The sequence below is a fragment of the Panthera onca genome, chromosome D4 (genome assembly GCF_046562875.1).
Source record: "Panthera onca isolate mPanOnc1 chromosome D4, mPanOnc1 haplotype 2, whole genome shotgun sequence".
NCBI lineage: Eukaryota > Metazoa > Chordata > Mammalia > Carnivora > Felidae > Panthera > Panthera onca.
This window is the reverse complement of record NC_138351.1, coordinates 92,864,118-92,884,912: the sequence shown is the minus strand read 5'-3', so window position 1 is coordinate 92,884,912 and position 20,795 is coordinate 92,864,118. Positions and strand designations below refer to the sequence as shown.

Sequence of the window (20,795 nt, the reverse complement as noted above, 5' to 3'; positions counted from 1 at the left end):
ATCATCCAGTTAAAAGTGGCCCAGGTAGAAAGACGGATACGGCACACAGTGTAGCACAGAGGTTTATTTATGCCAGTGGTTGCTGATCCCACATGAAAACATCTCCACAAATCAGCCACTTCCTGATAATTTAGGGGAAGGGCTACATCTGCTAATCTCACACACCAGAAGTCCGACGTAGGAATTTCTTAAACCACAGGTATGACGTAGCTGCACAGAGTCCGTACCTTGGGTCAAAAAGATGAACAGTCAGGATTCTGAAGGGGGGGGGGGGGGCTAGAGATCCGGACTCACCCCGTGACATCGTATCGGGGACTCACCAGGTGATGATGTATTGCATGTGCTCGTTCCTCAGAGTGACTCGGGTTTGCCCTCCAATGGGTCCCCCGGGGACGGTGCTCTCTGCAGAGACAACGGACTCAACCCACAAGAGCTATGCCACCAGCTTCTCAGCACCAGTTTCTCCCTACAGCGGCTTGGCCAGCTGTTTCCTTGGAACCTTGCAGAGCTTTTTAGATTTTTGCGCGGCCAAAAGTTCAGTACATACCTTTCACCTGTAACCAACCCTGGGTTGCCTCTTTGCAGACAGATACTCCCCTTTCTCCCAACGGATACTACGATGTAACTAGCAGGAAATAACTAGAAAATTTCCAGGGCTAAAAGGAAGGTAGGACGGGGTATTTACAAAAAAGCTACTCGATCTTCTAGGATGGGCTGATCACAACGTACTGAAGTCGGCATCAATGAAAATGGGGTCTGCGCCTGTGAGCCTGGCCATGGCCTCCAGGTCCCGGTAATGCCAGTGATTTCTTTCTGGATTGTTCTCAGGGACAAAGGGCTTCCTGGTTTCTGTCAGCCTCACCATCCCAACTAGGTCCACTTCTCCCTCGATCTAGAAAGGAGAATGTGAGATTCCTCCTTAAGGCCTGTGGTTCCTATACAGCCCTGCTCACAAAAAAAGGAGGGTTCTTGCCCCTTACCTGGCCTTTCTGCCGTGTATCCGGATTCACTTTCTTCCTGGGGACAAACCCTCTATTTACCAGGATGGTGATTCTGAAGTAACAAAGTATGCTCTCAGGTGGAGAAGGATTTTTGGACAAAGGTTAACGCTGGTAGTCTCCGGGAGAACAGGGAGCAGGTGTGCCCCGGGAAGGCATGCCTTTGTCCAGCCTGTGTCCTGACTGGCAGAACACCAACTCTGAAGACAGATACCCAGGGTCCCTGGGAATCCCTGCCCGCATCCATCTCCGCTTCCTCCCTCGGGCCTCCTCCTGCGACATCCACGCAATGAATGACCCTCTCCCACAACCAGAGTTCTGACCTGTCTGTCCTACTCACCCCAGCTCTGTGCAGTGGAAGGGGGTGATGACGTAGGCCCCGCTCTCCGGCGAGGAAGAGAGGCGGCCGGCCTCCCGGGCCTCCCGGGCCGGGTCCACCATCGTCCGAGGCATCATGTACAGCTCCTTGGAGTGGTCAAAGTGCCCCCTGACCTTCACTGGCCTGTACTCCAGGTTCTTCAGTTCCATTGGGCTACACAGCAGTGGGGAGAAGTGAGGCCCGACGAGATCGGGCGGGAAGTCAAAGCCCGTGAGGCCTGCACATCACAAATAGGGCACGGGTTTGCTCCCCTAAACTAGCTCTTGTCCCTCCAGGACAGTGGGTCAAAAGGAGGGGTAGAGACAAGAGAATCACTTAGGATGCTTTTTCAAGATTCTGCTCTCCTGTCAAGACCACATGAGGGGACACCACCCCCACCCACCAGGTAAGAATTACTGCTCCGGGGAGCCCATCAGCACTGTGCCCCCACAGGTACGATGGGCCTGGGAAACAAGGTGAAACCCCAAGTCACAGATCTCTTTCTAAAAATGTCATGCCACCCCCCAACGGTGGTCAGGAAGCTCATTAGAACAACTCATCTCGAGGGCTCCCGTCTGAGGGTCAGGACAGCAAGCGGAAGCAGCCAGGCCCCGCTGCCGACCTTGAGTGAGGCCAGTCCCAGGCGGGCAGCCACACACTCACTCTGCTGGCAGAGGGATGGGCTCAGCCATAACTCTAGACTCGAGCTCTGCTATCAGCTTCAGCTTCCACTTTCGACGCTGGACCTGTGGAAACAGCACACCCAAGCAGGTGGCAATAAGGGCAAAAGCTCAGAGCCCCCATGGGCGCCTGGGTAGCTCAGTCGGTTAACCATCTGACTTCGGCTCAGGTCATGCTCTCCTGTTTCATGAGATTGAGCCCCGTGTCCGACCCTGCTGACAGCTCAAAGCCTGGAGCCTGCTTCGAATTCTGTGTTTCCCTCCCTCTCTACCCCTCCCTGCGTGTGCGCGCGCGCTCTCTCTCCCGAAAATAAGCAAACATTAAAAAGAAAGAAAAAAAAAAAAAGCTAGAGCCATCAGCGCTAAAGCTAGTATTTACCTGCCAGGTCCCCAGGCCAAAGGCAGTCACAGGAATGAGAAGCAGGAACCACTGGAGAAAGGAGTCATCCTCCGCTTTGGTGGCAGGTGCTTCAGCTGCAGAACTACCACACCTGCTTGGGCTCCAGGCCAACCCTAGGAAGGTTTCCAACCGTGGCGTGGGGTCAGAAGCCCCCGGCAGATAGACCTGGAGCAGCCTATTCCTCAAGGAGACACGAGCACTACTGCCCCAGAGTGAACAGACCAGCCTGCGGCCACCGGGCACGCTCCCTGGACGTTCACCGACTGCATAAGCAAGACCTAGGGCCTAGTCCTGCCTTTGCCACCAACCCCGACCCTGGGTAATTCGTGCAACCATCTCATGCCTTTTACACAACAACAGTCTGCCGCGTACTCGTCGCACTAAGATGCACCCGCTATGCAGAGAGGGAAGCGCGATCAACTCGGGAAAGGGGCTCCCAAGAGCACTCCCAACAGCTTCTCTTGTTCCCTGCTCGTGAACTTAAAGATGGAACCACGTACAGGGAAAGTGCAATTCAGCGGTCAGAGCGTGAGCCTCATCAAATGAGGGCACCTCGGGCGTCGCGGACGGTAAAAACGCAGGCCTGGAGCAAGGGTTCTACAGCACCCTTCCTTCTTACGCAGCACGCTATCCTGCCGGACGTGCACGCGCAACCCGCACGCCGCGGCTGTGCTGTCGTCTAGGGCCCCGCCGGGCGTGACTCGGGGGTACGAGAGGGGCCGGCCCGCGGGCCACCCCGGCTGAGAGGCACGCCCGCGTTCGGGCGGCAGTTCGAAGCTCCTCTCAGTGCCTGCGGCCGCCCCCCCCCCCCCCCCCCCGCCGCTTACAAAGCGGGGCGTCTTTTCCCAGGTGCCCAGGTCACACCCGGACGAGTCCTCACCTGGGCGCAGGGGGACCGCAAGGACGCTCCTCCGGACGGCGCGCGCCGGGGCCTACGGAGACCGAGGGGCTGGCTGAGCAGGCCCAGGCCGGGTCCGGGTCCCCCAGCCCGCCCGACTCGTGCCCGCCCCGCGCCCCGCGCCCCGCTCACCGGCGCCGGCCGCGCAGCGCGAAACCCCAGCCACCGCACCGCCGCCGCCGCCGCCGCCGCCATCTCCCCGCCCCGCCGGCGCTTCCGGGACGAGAGGCGTCTGCTTCCGGGGCGCCGCCGAGCCCCGCCCCCGGCCCACGTGGTGCGAGCGGCGCCGGCTTCCAGCTCCGAGGGCGGCCGAGCCATGAGCGAGCCGCCGGCCGAAGTGCTCGCCTTCCTCCGCGAACACCCGAGTCTGCGGCTGGAGCCCGGCGCCGCTAAGGTCCGCGGGGCCGGAGGAGGAGGTGCGGACCTGCTCGGGCGGTCCCCGCACCCCCTGACCCTCTCGCCCGCCCTCCGCCCCGCAGGTGAAATGCGCTCTCACCGGCCACGAGTTGCCCTGCCGTCTGCCCGAACTCCAGGTCTACACCCGCGGCAAGAAGTACCGGCGGCTGGTCAGCGCCTCTCCGGCCTTCGATTACGCGGAGTTCGAGCCGCACATCGTGCCCAGCACCAAGAACCCGTACGTGGGAGCGGGCTTAGGCCGGGTACTGCGGGAGGGGCCCCGAGTGGAGCCGGGTCCCGGCGCTGAGTCTGGCCGCTGCCGCGAGGTGGATTCGGAGCCCCGGCCCCTCCCCGCTGACTGCGCGCTCCTCGAGGGCTTGGCGCCGTGCTTCGTAGGTAGATGTTAGGAGACTGGACATCCGGGTTGCAGGCTAGAGCTCCCCGGTGAGCCCCCTCTCCGTGGTGCGTGTTTGCTTTTCGTAACGCTGAGGCTTGTCACCTAAGGCTCTGAATGCGTTGAGTTCCACGTATTTAAGGAGAACTTTGGTGCAGCTGAACGTGTACGGTTGACAGCACTAGTTGAAGGGAGGGGGCCGGGGGATGCTCCCGTTCATCTAGGACTTTGCCAAGCCAGGTCTTCACGTGCATTCCCGTGGGCCGGAGCGGATGCTGATGACCAGGTGTGTTCCAGGTAAACGCCGAGAGGTCACGGTCCGTCCGGGTCACTGGTTCTCCACCCCAGTTGCGGGGTGGAATTGTTTTCCAGCCTTTAAGAATCTTGATGCCCAGTCTGCTTCGGAGACTTCTTTGCCAGACTCTGGGAATGATTCCAAGACGCAGCCGTGGTTGGAGAGCCACTGGTCCAGACCCTTGTGAACATCCCTGCCAGCCCACGTTTGCCTGTCCCCTAGGCACCAGCTGTTCTGCAGACTCACCCTGCGGCACATCAACAAGGTCCCCGAGCATGTGCTGAGGCACACCCAGGGCCAGCGGTACCAGAGAGCTCTGCGTGAATGTAAGTAGCCGTGGGCGGACGCAGCCTGCCTCGGTTTACAAGTATTTCGGGTGCATGCCTGCTCTTCTCCAGGACCAGTGCCCTCGAAGGCAGAAGTGGTGTCTCGGTCAGCTTTTGGCAGTAGCTGGTGGTGCACCCGGCCCAGCCCAGGGGAGGGGTGGTGGCGGAGACTGCGGTAAAGCAGGCAGTGGGCCCTGACATAACCGTGAGTGCTGTGGCGGTCGTGTGCCGAGGGCCGCCAGGAGGCCCTGGGGAGGCGGGGTTTCTGGGCTGGGACTTCAGGGACATAGCGAGTAGAGGCAAGAGTGCTCCCGTTAGAGGAAGGATTCCGGCAAGATGAGAGGCAGAAAAACACTTGGTTGTGGGAGGTCCTGAAGGACGGCCGCTGTGACACCACGCAAGATGGGGTCGGGGTCAGCAAGGTAGGTGGGACAAGACCACAGGGGGTCTTGGAGGCCACAAAGGACTGAAGCGGGGACTGGCAGTCACCGTGTGCGTCAGGGTCACTGTGGTGGGGGGTGGGGGGCGGGAAGGAGTGGAGCAGGGGACCCTTGGCGGCTGTGCAGCCAGCTGAAGGTGACGGTGGCCGGGGCTACAGGTGCCGGCAGGGAAGATGTGGACGGATTGCAGCTGTTCTGTGGGTAGAATCAGTAGGTGAGGGAGAGGAAGAAGTCGGCTGTGACTCCCGGATTCCTGGCTCGAGAACCGGGGTGCTTACGAGAGTGGCATCGGAGTCACGGGCTTTGTGGGGAAATGAAGCATTCTCTTCAACGTGTGTCAGGGAAGGTGGCTGTTGAAGACGCGGGCCAGTGCTCACATGACGCACACCACTGACACTAAGTGGCGTTTGCGTCCGCAGAGCCACAGCAGAGGGGACGCGGGGCCAGGCCTGAGCAGGGAAGAGCCCCAGGACGGGGAGAAGCAGGCGGGGTGGTGTCGGGATGGAGGTGTCGAGGAGGAAACGGTCGACGCTTCTCAAATGCTCCTGACGGGAAGGTGGGGACGGAGCCGGCGGGAGCCCCACGGGGAAGCGAGGGCCAGGTGGCGCAGAGCCAGTGGACCCGGGTGTGGGGAGAGAGGCAAGGAGAGGGAGAGGACTCTGAAGGCTGTGTTTCCCCAAGAGGAAATGAGGCCCAGTCTTCGCCCACGGGCAAAAGTGAAGGACCCCTGAAGGGTCCCACATTGGCACAGAGCCTGGGGGCTGCCGGGTGTGGGTGGGAAGGGAGGGACTGGGTTTGCCCCAGTAAGAGAGTCGTCCTGATGCTGGAGCGTGTGGCTCACGGGACCGGCGGCCGGGGAACCTGGCCGGGGGTCCTGAGAGGGGACTCCAGGTGTGGGGGCCACCGGCCCCGAGGCCGTGCGGGGCCACAGAGCGAGTGGCCGAGATGAGGCAGGAGAGAAGAGCCTGGCGGTGGGGGACATCAGAGGCTGGGGCCCGGTCCCCTCCCCCTCCTCCCTGAGACCGGAGAGCGCCGCCCACGGAGGGCCGCCTTCAACAGCCAGGCTCCTCGGTGCCACCCCGCTCCTCATCGGGGCTTGGTCTGTGTCCGCCATGCCGGGCGTCCGGCCTCCCCAAGGCCTCTGTGCGTGAGACGGTGTGGAGGCCTCGTCGCGGCCCCCCCTGCTCCGGGCAGGGTCAGCAGCGGCCAAGCTCCCGCTCTCGCCCTCACCCAGGCTGGGGCCTGGCACAGCTCTGCGTCTGCTCACGCCTCGCCCGCGCCCCCACCGGGGGGGGCGGGCCGGTGGAGCCGGTCTCTGCTCCGGAGGACAGGGGGGCAGACACGGCGTGCCGGCCCGTCTCCCAGATGAAAGGTGTCAGAAGCAGGGCGCGGAGTACGTGGCCGCCCGCCTCCTGCACAGGAGGAGGAGGAGGGAGGACCAGGTGGACGGCGCCGGGCCGCCTCGCCGGGGAGAAGCCTTCTGGGAACCTTCGTCCGGTGAGGACGGCGCAGCTGCGAGTGACAGTGATGACAGCATGACAGACCTGTACCCGCGTGAGTGGGACCGGCCCCCTCGGCCCCGGCTGCGCCCCCTCAGCCCCGCGCAGACGGTGACGCGGACCTAAAACTGCCCATCCCTCTGTCCCTCTCAGCCGAGGTGTTCACCAGAAAGGACCCGGGAGGGACTGAACACGGGGACGGCACTGAGGACTTTCTGACCGAGGGGGAGGACGAGAGGCCAAGGGGCCTGACAGAGACGGGCCCTGGGGGCGGAGAAGAGACGCGAGGGGACCAGGAGCCGGTCCTCAAGCGCCGGAAGGTGAGTGGCAGCTTCCCCTGCCGACGGTTCTCCGTTTCCTTACAAAACCTGTGTAAAGAACCTTTCTGTGGCAGATAAAATGCCAAGCTAACGTTTCGGGAGTAAACTAGAAGCCGAGGCTGCTTTGGCCTGACGGGGCCAGGGGCTGCCGCACGGACGCTGGGCTCTGCAGCCCGTCCGAGGGGACTCCGGGGCGCACGCCGCAGGGGACCCGCGGGAGGGCCTTGTTAGGCCATGGCCAAGGTTCCTTCGCCCTCAGGTCTAGGGGAGATCCAGAGCTCGCTGGAGGCTGGGGGCGGGGGGGTGGCATTTCAGGGAAGCCACGGGTGGACAGCTGGCCTGACTCGGGGGCGCCCCTCCGAGAGGACGGGGATGGCTCACTAACCGGAGCTCCGTGTTCGTGTTCCAGAGGCAGTTGGGCTCAGCGAAGAAGTTCAGACGTCACCACCGTAAACCCAAGAGCTTCAGCTCTTTTAAACAGTCAGGTTAATAAACGGCTGCCGGAGAAAAGCACACGTGGAAAGCTTTTCCGAAATCCTTCAGGTCCTCGAGCCCGGGTCCTCTTCAAGCCACCTGCTGTGCGCCCTCTCAGCCGATGGGGTGGGTGTCTCAGGGTCCCCTCCATCCGCTCACAATTGCTGCCCCCGGGGCTGGGGCTGGGAGTCTGTTGCCACTGGCATCAGGGCCACCTTACCCATCCCCAGGAAGCAGCCCCCAGGGACCCCGAGGGAAGCATTCTCTCTGGACGTGGCTTCTCAGCGGGCCTCGGCGAAGCCTAGAGGGTTCGGCTGGCTCGCTGGGCATCCGAGGAGAGGCCTGGTCAGGCCCCACCCCAGCCGGACAATACCAGAGGATCACGCCGCATACAACAAATGCCGTTATTTATTTTGATGTTTCCAAAAATCAAAACGTTTCCAAACACAACTAAGATATAAAATACAGCATAAAATGAGATTTATACCTATTTCCCACATAAAGCCAAAAAATTCTCAGAAATGGTTTTGCCGAAGCCAACTGGTAGATGGTATTTTTCTCTCCTTTCTGCAAAGGCATCTACCCCCGTCCCAGGCACGAGCCCACCGAGGGCCAGGGGAGGCCCGAGCAACCTCCTCCAGCATTGAGGGTGCCCTCTGACCGCACCCCTTGGCCTCCTGGGGTCAGACCATTCCTGCAAACCAACAGAGGTGTTGGAACTGTCAGAGGTGTCCCGGAGGGACGGACGTGGCTGAGTGTCATCTGATGGGACGGCGGTGCTGTGCTGACGGGAAAGGGGGTGGACCGAGAGGTGGCCCCGAGGCGGACGCACGGAGTCAGAAACCACCCCGTGCAGCGAGCATCCGGGCGGCCAAGTAGAAAAGCCCTCTCCATCTGTTGCTTTTCCAAGGCCGGAGGCGTTTGCAAATGGGCAGGGGTTGGGAACATCTGGGGCTGAGGCGTGGGCACGAGGTGGGGTGTTGAGAGGGGTGCCATCACTCCTGTCAGGTCTGGCGGGTCCAGGCCGCAGAGCCAAGTAAGGCTCTAGGAGCACTGGGAGGCAAAAGCGGGGCAGCTTCCCCGCCCCATGCTGGCTCTGGTCTGGCTGGTAAATGTGGATCCTGGCTCGGGACTGGCCCCGGCATCCCTAGGGATGCCCTCAGGCTTACACATCTAGCCACGAACCAGGAAAAAAGAGACCAGCTTCAGGCAGTCCTTGTTCTAGCTTGGTCAGCCTGCCACCCCCCCCCCCCCCCGAGGGTCTGGGGGAGGACTGGGGGAGGCACAGACGAGTCCAACTCTCCCCTCGTGGCAATCGCTACAGCGTGGACGAGTGGAGAAGAGCCAACAGGCGCGTGCACCCCCAAGAAGAGAAACGCAGTGTAAGGCAATGTTAGAAAACTTTAAATACAGGATTAAGATCCAATCGGTAAGGCATCACAAATCGTAAAAAGTAATTTGGGCTGCATTCAGCGTAGCAAAGACAAATCTGAGCAAGCAACAGCCTTGAGAAAGTGGTAAGTCACGGCTGCGCAGCTTGGGAAAAGTCCCTCCAGCCGAAGGAGAGGCGGGCGGGGCGCTTGGCCAGGTCGGAGCCCACGGGGGCCCACACGAGCCCACAGCGGCAGCCCGGGCTCAGCGTGAAGACCGGGGGTGAGGTAACTGGTCTGAGAGCCCGCTTCGTCGCTGCCCTGCCCCACGAGGCTGCTGCTCCTCCCACGCCCCTCACGGGAGTCAGCGCACAGGCATGTGGCCAGGCCAGGGTCGGGGCGAGGGTCCCCATAGGCTCCAGGTGCACCTGGGGACTTCTAGCCCCGCCGTTCCCGCCCTGAGCCACTGAGGCTCCCGGGGGGTTACCCTACCCAACGAGCTGCACCAATTGGAGCCGGTTTTGTGCCGAGGGAACGGCAGCCTCGGTGGCCCCTCTGGCACCACTTCGTTCTTTGGGTTTGGGTCCAAATGCCGTTGTTGTCCCTGCGAGCGTTACGATGCGGCACGGGGACAACTCGGAGCCGTGGGTGAGGCTTCCGCCCAGGACGTTGACTGTGTGATGTTGGGCTGGGCCATCCCAAGTTGTTTAGTTTTAGCTAAAAACGTAAACTTAAAAAACAGTAAGAGGGAGACCGCTTTGAAGGATACACAAATGTATCTGCTCACAGTACAGCTTGAAGGCCCCCCACCCACAAAACAGAAACAAAAATGGGAACTGAGGCCACAGCCCAGCAAGCTGCTCGTGGGAAGCCGAGGCCGTGCCTGGGGGAGGGAGGCGCTGTGCCCAGCCAGCCCGCCCCAGTGGTCAGGTACTAGGCTGTGGGTCCAGAGCAGATTTAGCCGCCAAATTTCAGGTGTCTGCAAATAAATTCTCAAAACATCTGTGCCTTTACCAAGGGAGAGAAGGAAAGAGGACACATAAATGCTGGCATTTTTGTCGAATCCACCCCGAACCAGTCCTCGATGGCCGCGGGTCCTAGCCAGGCAGGGAAGGGGTCTGTTACCACTCTTTCTTCTTCTCGTCCATGGAGACACCCCCGGGGCCCAGGGCCACCACAAGGAGCAGGCCTCCGATCACCGACATGGTCTGGAAGAAATCGTACTTCAGGAAGTCATGCATGGGCTTATAGACAGGAATGGTCCAGAAGGCGTTGAAATACACGTTGATGGCAAACAGCCAGACGACAAGAGTCAAAGCAGCCAGCTTGGTTTTAAAACCAATGGCCACTAAAATCATCAGAGCTGTGCCCACGATGTTCTGGAGAATCTGCATAGGTTAGAAGGTAAGAAAAAAAAAAAAAAAAAAAAAGGTGAGGAAGAAGAGATATTCCAACTGCCCTTGTCACTGCGGTATGTGTCCAGGTGATGTCACAGAGGGGTGTGCATTCAAGTGAGGAATAAAGAGGGAGGCGCCAGGGGCTTCAGTGAACAGGCTGCAATTTACCAGGACACACTCAGGCCCCGGCCTGCGGGCCCCCAAGCCATCCAGGGAGTCCCCAGTACTTCTTAGGAGCGGGCTCCCCCCTCCCATGGCGCCAGGTGCCCCTCCTGGGAGCTTTTCCCGGCCAGGGCGCCCAGCCCGCTCTAAAGACGGGCTTCGTAAAGCTCCCGGGGACGAGACACCCGGCGTGCACACAGCACGCGATAAAGGTACGAGCAGCGGGCAGCTAAAGAACCAAGGGTCCGCGAAGAGCCTGGGTGGACCGCCTGCAGGCCGGCACACAGGACACCAGGACCTCCAGGGAGGTCAGGGAGAATCTGGACTTCCTTTGTCAGCTCCGGGCCCCTAAGAGCTTGCTGGGTGTTCACTCCTTTTAGTAGGATCCGACGTTTGCCTCCTTTAAGCCGACTCCTTCCAACAGCCCCTGGACTGGGCTCCATGCGCAGGCGGGGAAGAGAGGTCGGGGCCCTTTCTGAGGGACAGGAGCCCAGGTCCACGTACGCAGGCAGGAGCGCTCACCGAGAAGAAGCTGGCGTCAAAGTGAAGGAGGGTCATGAACATCAAGACCAGCAGAACCCTGCCTCCGAGCTGCATGTACTGTTTGGGAGAGCTCTCGCGCATGGTGGGGACGCCCGCGAACATGCTCTTCCCTTCGGAACGGGATTCCGCCAGGAGCAGCAACAGGCCTCCTCCCAGGGCCAGATTCCTGAGGACAGAAACGCCAGCTGAGTTGCCGGGGCTCGGCAGGCACTATGCACGCCCGTCAGACCAGGTCGGGAGACCTCGGCGGGAGCACAGGAAGGGAGGGCCCTTAGGTCCCTCTCTCTAAACCGTGCCGGACCGGCTGGGTGTCAGTCCACAGGACTCCCAGCCGCTCCACGGCTGAAGACAGATGGCTCTGTTCCACCCAACAGTGACATTAACCGGAACACACTCGGAACCCGGCCCGGCCTTGGCCCTGCTGTCGACCAGCTGGGTCCCTGCGAGCAAGTGCTGCCATTCCGGCCCTCCTTCCCTCCCTCACGAACGGGGGGTTGGGAGGGACAGCTTCGTTCTCACCTGTGTCCCGGGGTGCGGGTGGGGGGTTGTTGGGGGAGGGAGCCTCTGCCAACACCTCCTACAGACTCCAAGTGCTTGGACCCCAAGAAGTTCACTCCCGACCGCTAGTTACTGAGTCGACAGACATGAAAAGCAAGCTCAGCATGTGGAGCGCACGTACCTCATCAAAAACTTCAAGTCCCACAGGATGCTGTAGGCGATCGTCTGAAGGGAACAGAGGAGAGACAGAAACTTGAGTCTCACGTTTCCAAACGCACTGGGACTTCTTGAGGACAGCAGTAGGCAATCTCTCCCACAGAAGCGTAAACTTAAGGTGCACGGGACAGTTTAGGAGCCCAGGACAGCTCCGAGTTCAACCACAGGCTCAGCATTTCTCGAGCTGTGCTGACCACCCCGGGCCCGCGTTAACGAGCACCGTTCCCTGGGAGCACCCAGCCCGCAAGGTGCCGGCACGGCGCCCGGGAGCTCCGGTCCAGGTGCAGACAGCTCATGTGGCCAGCTGGGTGTTCATGAGGTAAAACGATCAGACAGTGTCCTGGCTGCAGCCAACCCTGTCATTTGTCCCCATCAGAGGAAACTCGGGAAGGTGGCAAAGAGGTGGGCGCCCAGAGCTTGGCACCTTTTCAGGGGCCCCATCCTCTCCAGCTCTCCTGAGCCTGCACTCGGGAAAATCCAGTGTTTTCTCAGGAAAGAAAAGGAGACCCAGGCAGAGACACAAGGGGGTGAAGCCGCATCCTCAGAGACGCCTTTGCGGAAGCTATGCCCCAAGCACGGCAAGGAAGAGAAGAGACCCAGCCCCGCGTACCTGCAGCGCTATGATTCCAAAGAGCCCAAAGCAGGCGTACTGCACGAAGTTCCTGCTCAACACCAGGATGCAGCCGGCTGGAAAGGAGAAGGGCCAGGCTCAGGGGGCCGTGGGCGAGTTCCGGGCGAGGGCCGTCGCCATGGCACCTGGCGCCCTCACCTGAGCCCTGCGCGGTTGCTGGCCCAGCCACGCGCCCCGAGAAAAGAGCAACTCCTAGGAGAATTCATCGTAGACCCGGACCACACACGAGTCAACGGGGCCTTACTTATCGAAGATACCGTTCTAGAAAACAGATCCGTTGCTCCAGAGAATGGGCCGTTTTCCGGAGCAGGCGGTGCAGTGGAAACTGCCGTGGGAGCTACAGGACCGACTGAGAAGCGCAGGCCCCTTTCCGGCCCCAAAATGTACAGGGAGGGGGGCTGCCGCCAGCAGACAGCGGCCGGGGAGCAGAAGATCTGCGGCCCACGTGAATCCGGCCTCCGATTCATCCTTTCCGACACCCTGCGTTTGCCCTGCTCTGGCTCCCCTCCGGCCCACCCAGGTCACCCAGTCTCCCCCGCGTCCCGGTCCAGGCGCTTAGAGCGGGGCCCGGGTCACGGGTCTTCAGTGAGCACAGCACCCACCCGAAGGCCCACAGAACCAACGCCCAGGCCCGGCCCGCCCGCCAGGGAGGGGGAAAGGGCCGGCGACGGCCGGCCCGGGAGCCCCTCGAGTGACCTGCCGTCCCCGCCCACAAGGTAAGCCAACTCACTCAGCTGTCCCAGCAGGTTGAGGAGCACAAAGGCGGAGGCCAGCGCGTAGCCGCAGCCCCACGTCGTGTCGATGTAGTCACGCTGCTCGCCCCACTGGAACCACATGCGGACGCCGTCCTCCAGGAACGTGCTGATCAGGCAGAGGCGCGCCACGTGGGGCAGGTACTGCTTCGTGACCCGGAGGAACTGCGGGCCACAGAAACCCGGCTGAGGGCTGCGGGACCCTCGGGGCCGCTCCCCGCGCTGCCCTGTGTGTCTCTGCGCCCGTCCGTCAGGCTGGGACCCTCAGGGCGACAGCCTCCGCCCTGTCAGCACGGGCGTGTAGGCGCCAACTACGGTCACCCAACGAGGGGCCCACGCAAGGCACACCGCGCGGACGCTCGGGCGGATCGGGATCACCCCGATGAGGCCCTGCCGGCTCACCCGCGGTCTCCCCTCCCGTGCGCCCCGGCATCTGCACTGAGTCGTCTTTATCCTAGGCCGACCGGCACCAAAGGGGGGGCGCGCGGCACCCCTGGCCTCTACCCACCAGACGTCATCGGCAGCCCCCCTCCAGCCGTGACGGCCAAAAACGCCTCCAGACACTGCCACAGAACCGCGCCCACTCCCTCGAGACCCTCTCGTTTCACAAGTGGGCAGACTGCACCCCACAGGGGAAAGGGGCTCCCTGAGAGCTGCACGGACCCGAGACAGCCCGCTGAGGCTTGGCCTGCCAGTCCCACACGGTCACACACGGCTAAGCCTTGGCCTCCCGACACCCCCAGTGGTGCTCAGACCCACTCTAGATGGAAGAGGGCTGAGCACGCTCTGCAGAGGACAGTCCACTTAGGGGACAGCCAGGGTCCCAGGCCCGGAGGGCCTCACGGTAGACCAACGGTAAGTTCATGTGTCTACGCTTACCCCAAACCTCCGAGCAGCGAGAGAAGAGGCCGGGCTCTGGCAGCCGCGCGCGCACCCCCAGTCCCCCCCAGAGCCCTGGACTGGAGAGGGTGGGGTGGGCAGCGGTGAGCACACACACGGAACTGGTGTGGCCAATGGCTAGAAGGCTCTGGAGTCTTTTACAAAGACATGCTAACAAATGGACGCACGACTGTCTCAACAGCAGTGAAGAGTCCAGTTCGGAAAATCACTGGTGAACAGCAAAGGGAGACAAAGCACATTTAGAACTTCCTCCTGCTCCGTGCGAAGTGTGCCGTTAACGACGGTGTGCTTATGAAACATATATCGGGTGGAGACACAAATGTCACTCGGGTGCCCTGCAGCCACTTTCTCTTTCCCACCATCCAAGCTAAATGCAAAGGGAAGGAAACCCTACAGCACACGGTAAGGGCAGGCTCTCCGGGAAGTCCGCCCACAGGAGTGACGAGTCAGGCAGCCGAGTCTAAAGGGCACCTGTGGGCCTGGCCCCGGCAAAGGGACAGTCAAATGAACATCACTGCCCCTCTCAGGGCTGGCGAAACCTTACTGGGACCAGCTAAGGTGTGTCTGAAGAGTCTGTTAATTATTGGCGTTTTTGAAAAGTCGCTTTCAAGTCCTAGAAACAGCTGATGCTCTCGGCCGCAAGTAACGAGCCTCTGGCTGTTGAGATCAACCTCCAGTTTGTCGACTTGGGCTCAGTCAGCAGAGAAGCCTCGCCTCCCCTCCCCTCCGCTGGGCCATGGCAGCCGGGCACTCGTGGGAGGGAGGGAGAGCGGGGAGAAAGCCCTTACAAGCCAGGTGTCCTTTCTCTCCAAATCTCCCGAGCTCGACTGAGCCCCAAGGTGGCGATTCTGCACACGCCTGCTCAGCCCTTGACCCTCACCGAAGCGGGGGCAGAGGTCACAGGGAGAGACCGACGCCTGGACAATGAACCAGGTGGGTCTAAGGTTCTTTCCAACTTGAATAAGCGGAGGAGAAGAGGGAAGGAGAAAGAACCTTAATGCCCCTACAAATTTTGGAGTCTCTGTAAAGCACACACAGGATGTCTGTCCACTCGGGGTACACACCCCCCCGCGTCAGACCGGGAGGTAGAGGGACAGCTGACCACTGGCCCTGCTGCTTCTGCCTCATGGCCCAAATGCTGTCGTGAGCCCCAGCAGGGTCAGCGGTAGAGTCGTTCCCAGTCTAATCCACAGGGACACGACTGGGGCCGCGGCGCAATTCTGGGGGAGGCTGACCCCAAAAGGCAGGGGCAGACAGACATGGGACACGTCCTGACCCGCCTCCAAACTGGAGCTGAAAGCTGCCTGCTGTGCTCACCAGTGAGGAGCAAACAAGCCCGGGCCCTTGGCCTTCACTCTAAGCCTCCTCACCATGAAGCACCCCGCTTAACACGCGCTCTGCTCCACAGCCCGGCCCAAGAGACACAGGCAGTGTTTAAGAGCTTCCGTGATGAGTCTGTACGCCTAATTTGAGTGTCTGGGTCAAGAGGATTAAAGAGCAACAGGGAGACTCCTCCCTTCCCCGTGAGACAAGCTGAGGAGACAGACAGCTCTGTGCTTTGGGGGGGCTGGGGGGGGAGCCCAAATTCAGGTTATTTCCAAGTTGGATGTGGTTCAGGCTACGGGTCGACTGTGTTTTGCAAGCCAGGCTGCTCCAGAACCTCTCTGAACCAGCCAGCCTCTAATAAGCACCTGTTTGGACTCAACAGGAAAGAAAAAGAACTGTTTCAACACGAGGCCAGACCCAATTTTACTCGGATTCTCCGAATGCGTGCTGGTTACGGCGGTTCAGACTCGGCCACTGAATCCACGTCAGGCGTCTGGGGACCGCATCCTCCTGGCACAGCAGAGAAGAGCCCCTGCAGGAGGCATCCAGGCAGCACGCGGGAGCCCGGGGGCAGTCCCCTGTCCCGTGCTTGTGCAACGGGTCCTGCGGGCCGGGGGCTGGGTGCTGCCCGCTGGGGACACGGAGACCCACGACGGCCACGCCTGGGACAGAATCGTGGAGGGAAAGCCGGAAGCGGGCAGCAAGCAGGGGCGGGCCAGGCCACAGGAGAGGACGGTTAGCCTGCGTGGGGCAGGCTTTTCCCTGGAACCTCCAAGAAGCTCACCGTCAAGCAGGGTGCGGTTCACAAGCGATGACAGGACCTGGGTGACTTATGAAATACGGAAAGTTGGGATTTATTTACGAAGGGCTATGATTTTGATTTTAGAGGGGGTTTAAGAAACCTAACTCTGAGAATACAGTGATCATGTCACACAGCCACCTGCAGCTCTCAATGACACAGAAAAGCTACTTTCTCTGAGTACTGAGGACAGAAGGGACTTGAAAGCTGTCTGCAGTTCTTGGTTGGGAACTCTGAGGAAGCAAAAAAGGGCATGAGACCATCTGGTCGCAGGGACTGGGGCTGCCCTTCTCAAGGGCCACTTCAAGCCTCCACATCCCAGAAGATTAGAACTTGTGGCCAGACGGCCTCCCTCACATCAGGCTGAGTCAGGGCCAGAGCAAGAGTTCGATGACTCACACATGGGCATTCACCATGACCCCAGAACCCCCCCGGCAGGTCTCCCGGGTGCTGCTGTGTGGGTTCACGCTGCACCTCCAAGTACAGGAACAAGAGTCAACTGGTCCTGGAGATGGCCTGGCTTCCGTACCAGAAATCCACATGACTAAGAGCCTAACCATAGGAGAGTAGCAACAAATCCCACGGAGGAGAACACAGCTGTGCCTCACTTTCCAGAAGCCTTGCTGACCAGTGCCCCCCGTGTCTCCACCCCTCTCCCCGGAAGAGGCGGGATGGCTCCTCTTAGGGCAAGCAGGAAAGAATGCGTCCTCTTTGCCTTCTCTCCTCACTCCCGATGGCGCAAGGCAGGAAGCCCCGGCAGGGAGGGGGACACAGAGCAGAGGAACAGGAAAATGATGCTCACAACCCATCACTGTTACGAGAGCCCCACTCATACCCTATGGCCGTCCACACACGGTTAATCCAGAGCCCTAACACCCGGGCAGCAGGTGTGCCCACTCACGTTCTGTCGGGCCATCCGAGCTACCCAACGCTGGACCAGCGGCCCAGGGGAGCTCCTGCGGGCACAGGCTCCCAGGATGGCTCCATCATGCCAAAAGACAGGTAAAAACCCCAAAGGCCACACGGGACAGCAAGGCCCCGTGCAGCTCATCTGTCACCCTGGTGACAGAGGAGCCATCAGGCCGAACCCAGTAGATGCTAATATTCCCATTTACTGGTACAGACATGCTTGCAATTACGCTCTGCCGAAGGGCAGCGAGCACCGGCTTCAGGACCCAGACGTAATTTTGGATTGCTGAGTTCGTTAGTCTCTGGCCCCTCCTGACCTGGTCTCAGATGGCTTCCGAGTGCCTAGCTCCTGCAGAGGGCACGCTCAGCGTTTTCTCTAGCGCCTGGCCTCCTGGCCGCCAGGGGCAAGGAGCCCGATGCCAGAGATGTAGCTCTGGATGAGCCGGCCAGTCAGAACGAACGGGACAGCTGACCCTGTGCTCTCACCTCTGCGGGCCTCCAGGGGAGGCTGCAGGACAGCCAGGAGGCGAGGAGCCCAGCCTTTGGTACCAAGATGTGGACTCAGAACCTCAGCCTGCCTCACTCCACGCGAGACCGCCCTCTCCACACCTGAAGATAGAGGCCCTGTGGCCAGCCTCACGCGGTCCAGAGGGTAACACAGTACTAAGCGCGGAGGACCTCGCCCAGAGTTAGCGTCTCTTATCGTAACTATTGGGGGACACGCAGGCTTTATAGGTCCCACTCCAGCGACCTAGATTTTCTGGTTAACACCTGTCACTTGAGTTTTGCTTTCGTTTTCTGGAGACAGGGTTGGAAAAAATGGGTCTGTCGTGTTACTGATCGGTGACGTTGACAATATTGCCCATGCCCTTCAAATGAGATCATTTTCATTTTAAAAGCCTGGACTCCAGCACTTATTATTGGCAGCTTTGTTTGAGTACCGTGTGGATGAATGTTAAAGCGGCACCCCGGCCTGGCCAGATCACTATCCACAGGAAGCCGTCACTTGGGCTCTGCACCCTCTACCCTGCCCACGTCCTCCCGCGCCAAGCCTGCCCGGGCAGAAGACGCTCCTGACTTTGGTTTTGGAGAGCATGAGGGCCACTGCCCTCCTGAGTCACCCACAAAAGGGCGTGGAGGGGTCTTTTGACATCCGCTGCCACCACCAAGGCGGGCCCTGGCCCTGATAAACTGACAGCAGGAGCCCACGCTGCCTGACAAGACACAGCCCTGGGCCACTTTGGGTGTTCGACTGTGATGCAGGCAGGCCCTTTCCCCTCCATTCGTGCCAGAAGAACACCAGGCCTCGGAAGCTCGTAGTATGTGGCACTAGCTTTGAGGTCAGAGTCTGGGGTCCCCCCCGGGGCTGTGCCCCAGGCCAGTCCAGAAGCCCCAGCAGGCCATCTTTCCCACCAGTAACTTAAGTGCAGCCAGACTGTGTGTCTGCCCGAAGGGCCTTTCAGGTTCCAAGATCCTGCTGCTTTGATTTAAACAAAATGCAGGGAGAAAAAGAAGAAAAGATTACATATAGAGATTTTGGGCTTTTTTTTTTTTCTGTAGGGAAGTTGATCGTTTGATAGTTGGCACCAGCTTGGTTAGAGACATTTTATCTAGATTTGGTTATGAAATGCACTTGCAAAATCAGGGTTCTCCGGACTGAAGAGTGAGTGTGCAGAGCTCTCACGGTCCCCGTGGCTCAAAGGAGCCATCTTCTCAGGGAGTTGCTACTTGGGGAAATGCAATCGGGTCACTAAAACCACTGAGAAATGGACAGGGAAGGCCTACGTGGTTCTTGAGAGCTTTTGATATGAATTGTGTTTATGAAGGATACGATTTTTAAAAGGTCTTTAAACACAAAATCATGACCTTAGCAAAAACTATTTTTTCCAAATGGACACGCTTTCCCCACCTCACCCCCCCCCCCCCCAAGCTGGTTCTCAAATACCGGCTCACAGGAGAGTGGTGCAATGGAAACCCCGCTACCAGACCACACTACAGACGGCACCCCTCAAGGGGAACAAGGGAAGATCGAGCTCGCCCATGCCGGATCAGAAAACACGCATTCGTGTTTCTGACTCACACAAACGCGTACAAGCCTTCCAATAAACCCAAACTTCAGAGTTTCGTTACTCAATACCACCCCCATAAAAGTAAAAAATGTAACCTCACTACTTTTAAGTCAGGCAAAAACCACAAACCCGTTAAGTGCACAAGGGAAAGAAATGGCCAGTGGGCCAGACATGGCTCTGCCTGCAGGGATAAGGCTGCTCATCTGTAGACCTAAAGGGACACTTTCACAGGTAAAACGTACTAAATAATCAAAACTCGATGAAAATCGCCAGGAAGCTCCGTCCTTTCCCCTTTCTAGGATCTAATTCTGTCTATCTGGTCTGTGTCAACTGCCTGTTTCAAGAGCTTCCCCGGTGCTCAGAATGCCACCTGTACACTCGGGGAAGAAAAAAAAAAAAAAAAAAAAAAAAACCCAGGAAGATAGGCTTCCCCTCCTCCCAGGTTTGTGTACTGATAGATACCCATTCAATTCAGTCCCAGGGCAGAGTCCAAACAGGGAGGGAAAATGCTGGGAGGGTCAAAGGGACCCCATGAGTCCAACACATCTGGGAAATAACAACAGAAGAAAGTGCGGTTGCTTTCCGTAGTTGGGGTACATACCAGGGCGCCCCCTTTCCTCTGGGAGGACCCCCAGGCCTCCTTTCTGACCGACCCCCCGTTCAGGATCACAGCTCCCCACCCCGCCCCCTAAGAGTGCCAGTGAAAGGAGAAGCGTGCAGGGACCACCCCAACAGTTCGAGACGGAGAGAACGCTCCCCAGTAGCCAGACTCGGCCCAAACCCGCAGCGCCCCCCAGCCCCCAGGCCTCGGGCTCCCTTCTCGGGACCGGGCAAGGCAGCCCCTCACATCCCTCACCTCCTGGGGCCGGCCAGGCTGGGGGAGGGGGGGGCGGGGGGGAGGGGGGCGGCTCACCGACCTGGGTGCCGAAGCACGGGCCCGAGAACCCACCCGGAGCCCTGGCGGGGAGGCGGCGACAAGGGCAGGCCGGGTTTCGGGGAGCCCCGGGTCGGGAAGGCGACGAGCCCCGGAGAGGAATGCCCCGGTTGGGGGAGGGGGCGCGATTCTCCGGCGGGCTCGGGAGGGGTGAGGACGCGGCGCAGACCCAGGGGCGGCCCTCGGGGGCCGGGGGCCCGACTCCGGGAGCGCAGAGGGCTCGGGGCCGAGGCCCGGAGGGGGAGTCGGAGGGGACGCGCGGGAGGGGCCTGGGGGCCGGGGCAGGAGGCCCGGTCGGGCCGCAGGCCGCACCTGGTCGGCGAAGTCTTCGGCCGTGCCCATCAGGTCGTTCTGGCCCATGGCGGCGACGGGAGGCTCGGCTCGCTCGCTCCCTCGCTCGCTCGGCGCTCGGCCCGTCGGCGCCCGCGCCCGCTGCGGCCTCCACAGGAAGTGCCCGGCGGCCGGCCTCGCTCCTCGTCCGCGGCTCCAGCGGCTGCCACGTAGGCCAAGCCTTAAAGGGGCCGCGCCGGCGGGCCCGCCCCGGCCGCGCCTTAAAGGGGCCGCGCGCCGCCCGCCGCCGCCCCGTCCGCCGCGCTCGAGGCTCCGCCCGCCGCGTTCTGGCGCCGGCAGCCCCGCCCACCGCGCTGGGGCCTCGCCCGCCGCGCCCTGGCCCCGGCGGCCCCGCCCGGCCCCGCCCGCCGCGCTCTCAGGCCCCGCCCGCCACGTTCTCAGGCCCCGCCCGCCGAGCGCTCTCAGGCCACCCCGCTGGAGGGGCGTGTCGGAGCTCCCCCCTCCCCGCCCCCGCCCGCGC

The 20,795-nt window shown here is 60.8% G+C and overlaps 3 protein-coding genes across 4 annotated transcripts; 1 reads left to right on the top strand and 2 right to left on the bottom strand.

The window, feature by feature from the left end:
- Positions 1-49: 49 nt before the first annotated feature.
- SURF1 (SURF1 cytochrome c oxidase assembly factor) lies at positions 50-3,652 on the bottom strand. Of its 2 annotated transcripts, none has more exons than XM_081790982.1 (9): positions 3,467-3,652; positions 3,317-3,368; positions 2,416-2,567; positions 2,020-2,102; positions 1,339-1,530; positions 981-1,053; positions 730-892; positions 321-402; positions 50-227 (listed from the first exon to the last, which is right to left on the bottom strand). In XM_081790982.1, exons 1-9 carry the CDS (start codon positions 3,650-3,652, stop codon positions 158-160), a joined length of 1,053 nt encoding a protein of 350 aa, XP_081647108.1. In that variant the 3' UTR covers positions 50-157. The 2 variants fall into 2 exon arrangements, with proteins under 2 accessions (XP_081647108.1, XP_060466329.2); XM_060610346.3 differs by having other exon boundaries at positions 2,416-2,549.
- Positions 3,621-8,013, top strand: SURF2 (surfeit 2). Its single transcript, XM_060610366.3, has 6 exons — positions 3,621-3,728; positions 3,814-3,968; positions 4,642-4,745; positions 6,551-6,739; positions 6,838-7,004; positions 7,414-8,013. Exons 1-6 carry the CDS (start codon positions 3,651-3,653, stop codon positions 7,492-7,494), a joined length of 774 nt encoding a protein of 257 aa, XP_060466349.1. The 5' UTR covers positions 3,621-3,650; the 3' UTR covers positions 7,495-8,013.
- Positions 7,869-20,524, bottom strand: SURF4 (surfeit 4). Its single transcript, XM_060610361.3, has 6 exons — positions 20,297-20,524; positions 13,026-13,212; positions 12,275-12,351; positions 11,630-11,673; positions 10,930-11,116; positions 7,869-10,236 (listed from the first exon to the last, which is right to left on the bottom strand). Exons 1-6 carry the CDS (start codon positions 20,342-20,344, stop codon positions 9,970-9,972), a joined length of 810 nt encoding a protein of 269 aa, XP_060466344.1. The 5' UTR covers positions 20,345-20,524; the 3' UTR covers positions 7,869-9,969.
- Positions 20,525-20,795: the final 271 nt, after the last annotated feature.